The sequence below is a fragment of the Tamandua tetradactyla genome, chromosome 4 (assembly GCF_023851605.1).
Source record: "Tamandua tetradactyla isolate mTamTet1 chromosome 4, mTamTet1.pri, whole genome shotgun sequence".
Classification (NCBI taxonomy): domain Eukaryota; kingdom Metazoa; phylum Chordata; class Mammalia; order Pilosa; family Myrmecophagidae; genus Tamandua; species Tamandua tetradactyla.
Genome location: NC_135330.1, coordinates 1,313,284 through 1,323,141, shown reverse-complemented (window position 1 = coordinate 1,323,141; position 9,858 = coordinate 1,313,284). Strand labels below are relative to the sequence as shown.

Sequence of the window (9,858 nt, the reverse complement as noted above, 5' to 3'; positions counted from 1 at the left end):
GGGGCGGGCCTCGCTGAGGACGCTCCTCCCTGCGTCTCGTTGGTGCTGGGGGCGGGCCTCGGTTGAGGACTCTCCTCCCGGTGTCTCGTTGGTGCTGGGAGGCCGCGGCCTGGCGGGCTCACGTGACCGCCGTGGCTGGGTCGCCCAGCGCCCTGAGGAGACGGCGGCCGCGGCTGGAGATAGCGGCTGGGGAGGGACGGGCCCGCTGCCCTTCGGACGGCCGCGGGGAAGAGGACAGATGGCGGAGGCCTCGGCGGCCGGGGCGGGCGCAGGCGCCGCCGTAGCCGCGCACCGGTTTTTCTGCCACTTCTGCAAGGGCGAGGTCAGCCCTAAACTGCCGGTAAGAGCCCGACCCCGGCCCCGCCCGCCCGGCCTTCCCGCGGGGCCCCGAGGCGGCGTCCTCCTCCGCAGGCTCTGGGCGCGCGTCGCCGCCTCTCCTCCCGCGATGACCTTCGCGCCGCGCTCGGCCCTGTCGGCTCCCGCCCGCCGCGCTCCTGGCTTCTTGTCCACGTGCCGCTGCGTCCCGCACCCGCCGGGGGGAGGCCGCACCCGGGACGAGCAGGGACTCAGGGAATTGAAGGATAGGCTGTGAGCAGGGACTCAGGGGGCCCTGGTGGCCGAGGGGCCCGAGGACCGCAGCGCCCCGACGGCGGCCGCGCGCTCCCGCCCGCTTGAGCGGAGTGACCGGGGGCCGCGCTGCAGCTCGGCCCGTGGGGCCCCTGCGGCGTCCTCGGCGCGCCCCTGCCCGCTCCCCGGAAGACGGCGCTGTCGGCGCGTGGGGCCCGCGAGGCTCTGGCCCCCGGGGTGGGTGTGCGCCGGGAGGAGGCGTCCCCGCGGCGGCCAGCTGCCCTGGCGCCTGCCCGGAAAAGCTGCTGCGGGGACCCGCGGCGAAGAGCGGGCCTCGGGGGTCGCGGGGGCTGCCTCTGGTCCAGGCCCGGGGTTCGCTGGCCTGGAGGCTGACTGCGGTTAGGGCTCGGGTCCGGCTAACCCATTAAGCCGCATGTGCTGCATGTGCACGCTGAGCTTTGCCTGTGATTTGGCTGTATACATGTGGGTTTTGTTTGTTTTCCTTTCTCCATGTTTCAGCTGGGAAGAGCGGTGCTGCTGGAACTTGCAGAGCTCTTTCACTGTGGAGGGGAGTCTGCATCCACCAGTATGCGGGGAACCCTCGACCTGTTGTCAGATAGGATGCTTTGCTGAACTTTACGGCCTCGTTGTTCCCACGTTTTAAGTCATTGTTCCCTCTCTTCCCTTTAAGAGTGAGAAAATCTAGTCCAAATTCTCACAACTTATCACTTCTTACCACTTCAAGTCTTCACTCGTAAGTGCTTGTAGAAAGCAGTAATTTGGAGGATTTTAAAAGTGATTTTTCAAGCCTTGTTAAATGCCTGAAGGAGAAATTCTTGATCTTTTAACTTTGATTTAGTATCTGTCATGCCTGTCTGAAATTGAGCCGAACACAGTTAAATATCATAAATATTGCTGTATGCGTACAAGGCCTCCTGCGGCATGTCCTGGGGTGGCATGGAGGAATCTACAGTCCCTGCCCTAAGGACCTCACAATCTTGTGGGAAAGTCAGCATGGGTAGGGAAAACATAATAACAAAGGTGACTGAGAATGGGGTAACAGATGCCGTAATGTTCGCAGAAAGGAGGACAGGATAGCATTGGCGAGGTCAAGGAAGGTGTGGCATGTGAGTTGGGTTGTGAAGGAGATGGGTGAATTCAGACGGGATAGAATAGCCTAGGCTGTGAGGTGGAAAAAGGAAGAGGGAGTCGAGGAAGAGGGGAGAGGCAGTATATCGTTGTTATGCTTTTCTAGGGAAAGGCGCCCTGAGGTCAAGGTTATAGTCGTGATTCGTGTATGAACCAGTGAGTTTGATCTTGCTTCCTGGCCGTCTCTGTGTCCTTAAGCCCAGATGGTCATCTTGAGAAGTTGGTTAGAAGGATGACCCGGCCATGAAGTGGCTGGTTCTGTGCAAATCTGTCTCTGCTAGGGAGAGCCAGCTCAAGCATTGCTAAGTCAATGCCCTGATTTTCATGGCTAAACTCAACATTTAAAAGTTTAAAAACATATGTGCATGATTTCTAAATGTTGTGTTAGTTAATTTTTTTTTAATTAATAAAAAAAAGAAAACAATCTAAATAAAAAATTGGTAGAAAGAAATATTACTTGAAAATATATGTGTATATCTCTATATGAAATATATCATTTAAATCTAGCATATATTATAGATAATATTCTGGGTACTGTTTGGGGTAATTTGTTATTTACTTAATATACCTTGGAGAACTTTCCTTAATAGGTGAACACGATCTCATTCTTGTAAGTGATCACATAGAACGCTATATGATAGAACCATAATATATTGCTATGTCCCTACTAGAAACATTGAGGTTATTTTCAATTTTTGACCATTTCAAAAATATGCTGAAGTTAACATTCTCACATAGATTTCTTTGTTTTTGTTTGGGTTTATTTCATAGATAGAGGATAGAGTCATATAGGTAAGCTTCATTGGTGTGTGACTTGAAGTTATGTACCCTCCAAACATGTTCTTCATATTAATTCATTCCTGTGATGTGAACCCATTGTAAATAGGATTGTTATGAGATTACTTCAGTTAATGTGTAGCCCAAAAAAACAAAAAAAAAACGTGTGTATATATATATCCATATATGTATTCATATGTGTATATGAATTTGAGATTCCCCCACTGTGAGTAGCCAGCCTGCATTAGGCATGCATGTTTGGGGAACTGGACGTGCATTACGGGAACCTGTGGTCTGTGTGAGGCCGGCCAGACCCAGCTCTCCTTGAAGAACGTTTTCCTCTCTCTTCACTGAATTTGCATCTGAAGCGGGTAGGAGCCGTTGGGTGACAAGAAGCAGCATCACCCGGAGCGCTTCCTCTGCCAGAGGCTGGGCATTTGTACCTCCTCTAATGAGCTACTTCTGGGTGGGTTTCCTCCCCGCGCAGTGGGGTGCCTGCTGGGGCGCCATCTCGGCCCCTGCCGTCTCCCCTTGTTCACTGAGACTGGGTGGAAAAGTACACAGCTCCCTCCCTTTTTTACCTCCCTCAGTGTTTGGAATCTGTCATTTCTTGGTACATTTGGAAGTGAGCGTGGCCAATCGCAACAGCTTAACCAAGGTTCAAACCTGAATCTACCTTTAGGTTTTTGTTTGTCATTTTTCTTGTTAGTCCTATTACTTTGTAGAATTAATTTCTGTATTAAGAAAAATAATTTTCATTACAGCTTCTATGCCTAATGCTGTGAGGTTAAGCTGCATGGTTAAATTAATTTAATTTGTTGGAATAACATGCCTTTCTACTAGTTCTGATCTATCCATCTCAGCTTCGTGTGTCTTGGGTTTGGATACTTCCTAATAAGAGGACAAAGCCTCTGTTCAGAAAGGAGATATTAAGAAATTAGGGAAAATCATGAAGGGAATTGTGAAATTTAAATGTATCAATGGTACTGTTTTCTGTCAGCTCTAATAAGAGTCCCTAGAAGGGAATATTGATTTTGGAATTTACTTCTTCATATTATCATTCAGTTCCCTGAGTCCCTTCTCATATTTTTCCATTTTTTTCCCTGTAGTTTCTGTTTCTTATCGGATTTCAGATGTTCCATCCTCCAGTTTGAAATTTAGTTCTCGTACTAAAAATGTTTTCCTATTAATGTGAATATAATTTTAGTAAAGTTTGGTGAGTACTAAACTTGGATTTTAAAGTAAGAGATTTTTTTTTTTTTAACATGGGCAGGCACCGGGAATTGAACCGGGTTCTAGGGCATGGCAGGCAACCACTCTTACCTGCTGAGCCACCATGGCCCGCCCAAGAGATCTTGATTATATATTCTGAAGCCTCAGGGTTTCAGGTTTATATATAATTGGGTAAAACGGCTCTGTGAATTTTTCAGTCTTTACATGGTAGAAGAAATATTAAGAGGTACGTATCTTAAAATTATTTTCAAACCCAGGAGAAGCTCCTGTTTCCCCACCTATCCTGTTGAGAGATAGTATGAAGCCAGGGTCAATGGGGATAAGTGTGCCAGATTAGGGACTCACCTCAGTGCACCTCATGAGGCTGCAGGTAAGGTCACTCCGCCTCCCACCCTGCCTCCCCCCCCCCCCCCGATTTTTGTACTACATTCAGGGAATATTATCTGGTGAAATAGAATCCGGTCGTGTCATTGTTAAATAGGTGGGATAAATCATATGCAGAAGTAATCTACTTTTGGTACAACTGAGCCTAGGGTAGTTTTTTTTAAAAAAATTATTTATTAATTAAAAAATTTAACAAACCAAATAAAACATTAACATATATAATCAGTAACTCACAATATCATCACTTAGTTACATATTCATCATTTCTCAGAACATTTTCATCAATTCCTAGGGTAGTTTTTAAGTGCTTTATGGAGATCAGTTTAAGGACTGCACGTGTGTCGTGGCCTCGGAGGCTAGCAGGCCTCTCTTCCCTCTCACATCTCCTTATTATATCACCTTCCTTGATCTAATAGAATGTGGTTACTACCAGTAAGTAACATTACCTCATTTGGCTCTTTACCAGGTGCTACACAAGTTGTTAATTTGTGCTGTATTTGTAATGCCTCTAATACAGGAAAATGTTCTGATTACCCCATGAATTGTTAAAAGTGAATTTCTTAAATTTTGTAACCCTTAAAATGCTAAACTTACTGACCTCTTTCTATGTTGCGTGATTCTTAGAAAGCTCCCAGAGAAGTACCTAAGTTAGGTTAGTAGTGTTGTTGTGTTCCATAGGGGAAGCAATTTAGTGATTTGAGCTGGATTTGAAAGATTTTAATTATTAGATTATCTTATACTCTGCTATTGGTGATTTACCATCTAAAAAGTCTGCTTAATTACCTTACCATCTAACTGATACTGTATAGCATTTTGCCTGTCAAATATTTCTGGAATGAATAAGTGATGTCATAAGTTGAACACCACCTAGTTGTATTTAGAAGTAGTGACTTCAGTGTTTTGAGATCTTCATTTAAAAGGGCTAGAGTGGTACATAATACATGTAAATCTCAAATCTTCAGTGTCAGTAAATATATCCCCATCAAGGATCTAGAAATAAGAGATACATTCTTGTGGCTATTTCTAGCCTTGATATTCTACTGATAAGTAGACGTGTATGTAGTGGGGAAATCTTGTGGGACTTTCTCAGTATGAGGAAGAACAAAATCTTAAATTCGCTGCAGATGATTGCAGATGAAATCCCTTGTATTTTTCTGGGAAGTACCAACTGAATGCATTTCGTGTTTGTGTTTGTTTCTTTATGACCTTTATTTGTGTTTAGGGAGAGATTGATGGATTCTTAGAGACAACCCTATAAGAAAGGTTTATAAGAAGAGGAAAGAAGCTGTGTTTACTTCTTGTTTTCTAGTCAAACTAGAAGGACCCTAAGGATAAGAAACCTATGGATGCTGGCTTCTTTTCCATCCTCCACAGCTTAGTAATGAGAAACAAAGGAGATAGTATAGAGGAGTGGCTCTCAGCTGAGGGTGGTCTTGCTCGCCGAAGGACGTGTGTCAGTGTGTGCGGACATGTTTGAATGTCATAACTTAGGGGGTGTGTCTGCAGGCACTCAGGGGTAGAGGTCAAGGATGCTGCTCAGACAGGCCACAGTGCATGGGACAGTTCCCCTCCTGCCCACAACAGAGTCCCCAGAATGTCAGGAGCTTTGAGATTGAGAAACCTTGGTGTAGAGGGAGAGAGGGATAGTATTTGCCTTCTAGTGTCAGGGTGCCTCAGGTTTTGTTCTGGCATAGCTTTGATTTCTAACTTTGGGATCCTGATGAGCTTTTCAGTAAGATGATTGAATGTTAGCTAAGGCCGAGACAGAAGGTATTAACCTAGAACGGGGACTAGTCTCAGAAATTAGTGACTGCTGTTGCATTATAGCAGTATCCTGTTGGGGGCCACTTTGTCTCCTTGTGGTGACAGACCTGAGGAATTGGATCACTGCTCTCAAGTTACACACGGCAGGGCAGCTTTGAGAGAAAAATGTGCAGACTTTTTGCCAGTTGGGAAATAATTGAGGTAGTAGTACCACATGTAATTTAGTAAAACATGGAAATTCTGGTTTGAAAACAAGGCAAAAAGCAGACAACAGGCTTAACTTTTAGTTTTCCTTTAACTCATCTTAGCATTAATCAAGTTTTACTTTCTGTGTTTCTCAGAGGTTTCGTGAGCTCAGAAGTTTGTATGTTTTAAATTCCGACTCAGGTGGAGCGGGTGGCCTGAAGTTACAGCGGTCCCTCTTTAATACTCGCCTTCATGTGACTGGAGCTGAGCCGCCTGATCCTCTCCGTTCACCTTAGTATATCTCACCATCAAGTGGTGCTTAGACGTACCTATTGGAAGCGTGAATGAGCATCTGGAGGAATGCAGCTTTGTAGTCCTTGATTGGAAGGCAGTGTAGGAATAAGCACCCTCTTTTCCATTGTAGAGATGAGCTGTGTCACACACACAAGTTCAGGATAGGTTCTGAAAGATTTTTTAAGGTCAGTTGTTTGTCAAAGTTCCTTAGAGGTTCCTAGTATGCATGTGTATCAAACAAAATGAGGCGGCACTTTTGGTCATCTTAGATTAGGTATACTTTTTGTGCTGTTTCTGAAGTATCATGTACCCCAGAAAAAGCCATGTTTTATCCTGATTCACTCTTGTGAGGGCAACCTTTTCTTTTACTCGTGATTCAGTACTGTAGGTTGAAATCTTTTGATTAGATTCTTTCCAACAGATGTGGCACACCCAACTGTGGGTGTGACTCTTTGATTAGATGGAGATGTGACTCCACCCATTGCAGGTGGGTCTTGATTAGTTTACTGGAGCCCTTTAAAAGCAGGAACATTTTGGAGAGGGGTAGAAAAGGTAGAGGCGACAGAGAGAGCTGACACAGATGCCAACACTTGGAGAACAGAGACACGGATGTTTAGAGATGCTTGGCGCCCAGCAGACGTCGCCATGAGATGTTAAGTAAGCCAGAACCTGGAGGGAGTCAAGGGAAGCCATGAGGTGAAAGGCAGCCCCGGAAAAACAAAGTGAGAACCCCCACAGGAACAGAGGCTGAAAGCAACAGAGCCCAGGAGCAAGGGACCAGCAGATGCCAGCCACGTTCCCACCAGCTGACAGAGGAGTTCCTGACCCATCGGCCTTCCTTGAATTAAGGTGTCTTTCCCTGGATGCCTTAGTTTGGACATTTTTATAGGCTTAGGACTGTAAATTTGTAACTTATTAAATTCCTGTTTAAAAAGCTATTCCAGTTCTGGTATATCACATTTAGGCAGCTTGCAAACTAACACACTTATTTTGTATGTTAAATAGACCAATGGGGCATCTTTTCAAGACAGGTGATTTCTCTCCTTGGTGGTTTGACAAGTGTCACAGGGAACTCATTTAGCAGACAAGAAAGCCTATATTCACCTCCTGGTCACTCACTTTGATGTAGTGCAAATTTGAGTAGACTTCACACCATCTTCAGTTCGCAAATAAAGGGTTCTTCATACTCATTTTTTTGCCATGCTTGGAATTTAATTCTAACAAAACAAAACCCATGATGACCTGTCCTTTTCTGCCTTTTCTTGGACCAGCTGAGACTGTTAGGCATCCGACATTAAGGCCGGTCTTCTAGCCTGGCCACTCACGCCTGTCAAACCCAGTGTGCTCTTTTTCTAGTAAATATTTTGAAATACAGGCATACCTCGTTTTATTACACTTTATTGTACTTTGTAGATCTTGTGGTTTAAATAATTGAAGGTTTGTGTCAACTCTGTGCCAAGGTGGTCTGTTAGTACCATTTTTCCAGCAGCAGGACCTCCTTGAGGACTCTCTGTCACTTTTTTTTCCTTGTGTTCATTTTTTTAAAAAACATTTTTTATTTATTTTACTTATTTATTTTTAACATGGATAGGCACCGGGAATCGAACCTGGGTCTCCAGCATGGCAGGCAAGAATTCTGCCGCTGATCCACTGTTGTACCACCCTTTTTTTTTTTTTTTAATGTTTTTTATTGTTAAGTATAACATACAAAGAAAAGAAACAAAAAGCAATGATTTTCGAACTTCATTTCAACAAGAAGTTACAGAACAGATTTCGGGATTTGTTATGGGTTATCATTCCACTATTCCAAATTTTCCCTCTGAAACACTGGTGACTAGAAGAAATATTTTTTTTTCCTTCTTTTGTGAAAAATAACATATATACAAAAAATAATAAATTTTTTTAAAGCAATAAATTCAAAGGCACATTGCAACAATTAGTTGTAGAACAGATTTCAGAGTTTGGAATGCGTTACAGTTCCACAATTTCAGGTTTTTCCTTCTAGCTGCTCCAAGACATTGGAGACTAAAAGAAATAACCAATATAATGATTCAGCAGTCATACTCATTCGTTAAACCTGACTTTCTCTGTATAACTCCACCATCACCTTTGATCTTTCCCCCACTCTTTAGGGTATTTGGGCTATGCCTCTTCTAACTTTTTCATGTTGGAAGGGGCTGTTGATAATATGGGGTAGGGAGATGGAACTATCTGATGTTCTGAGAGACTAGCCCCTCCATTTCAGGAAGTAACTTTTATATGCACTGGGAAACCCCAAAATTTGTGTGATTTGTTTTAGTGCATATTTGTTTGTTGTGGTGGTGTGGAACCAAACCTGCAATACCTCTGAGGTATGTTTTTACTCCCTTTAATAAATGGAATTTGTAGGTAATATATCTTTACACATATAATTAAAAAATATATATAAGATAATTATCTGTAATATAAATAATAAATAAGGAGAAAATAATACATATTTTGGCCTGTAAATACTTAAGCTGTTTATCATAGAAGGACATAAAATATAGTAGATAGTGGCATCCAACATAGAATGAGCTTAACATGATAGCTCTCGAGTAGATTGTCATAAAGATATTTGTAACCTAAATGTCGTGAGACAAGCTATCAAAATGAATAATTTTTGGTAAAGTTTTGAATAGTGGATGATTTTCTCTTGCTGTATTTGGTAATTACTTTTCTGGGAATTTTGTATATAATTCAGTTTATTTAGAAAAGACTTGGTGTTTATATGTAGAATGGAGTTAAGCTAGGCTTTGATAATTATAAAAAATATTTTCATTCACTTAACTATCTTATGGAAAGTTTGAAAATAGATATTTCTTCTTTGTGTTGGACTTTCCTGACCTGTGCCCGTTAAATGTAAGTAGCACTTCGTTGTGACAACCGAAGTACTTCCATAAGTGCCCCATTTCCCTTAGAAGACTGTATTGTCTTCTAAGTCAAGCAGGAAAACTTTCCATTTTGTTATTCACTCTTCCTTCTGTTTTCTACTTTAGCACAGTACTTTTCATGTATTGCAAGGCTCAGTCGGTGTTCTTTAGATAGACTTGTGTTTTTAAATAGTTGCTTCCATATGCTTTTTGTCTTTTTATTTTTTTATTGTAAAATAGAGCATATATACAGAAAAGGAATAAATTTCAAAGTTTATTTTAGCAGATAGTTAGAAAACAGATTTCAGTTTATGGTATGGGTCATAGTTCCACAATTTTAGGTTTTTCCTTCTAGCTGCTCTAAGCTACTGAGACTAAAATATTGCTATAATGATTCAGCAGTCGTTCGCATTTGTTAAATCCTATGTTCTCTAACTCTTCCTTCTCCTCTGATCTTTTTCCCAGTCTTTAGGGGTGTATGGACTCTATTCCATATGCTTTTAAATTACTTATTCCCTCACCACTCTTACTTATGGCTACTTCCTTTTGCAATTAGTGTTTCGAAATAGTGCCTGGTACATAGTTAGACCTTCAATTAAGTATATGTTGAATT

At 42.8% G+C, this 9,858-nt stretch overlaps 1 protein-coding gene across 1 annotated transcript in view; it reads left to right on the top strand.

The window, feature by feature from the left end:
• Positions 1 to 91: 91 nt before the first annotated feature.
• Positions 92 to 9,858, top strand: part of RNF115 (ring finger protein 115) — an 81,478-nt gene continuing 71,711 nt past the window's right edge. Inside the window, exon 1 of the mRNA XM_077155916.1 lies at positions 92 to 340. Coding sequence (XP_077012031.1) covers positions 239 to 340 — 102 coding nt within the window. The 5' untranslated portion in view covers positions 92 to 238. The remainder of the gene's footprint in view (positions 341 to 9,858) is intronic.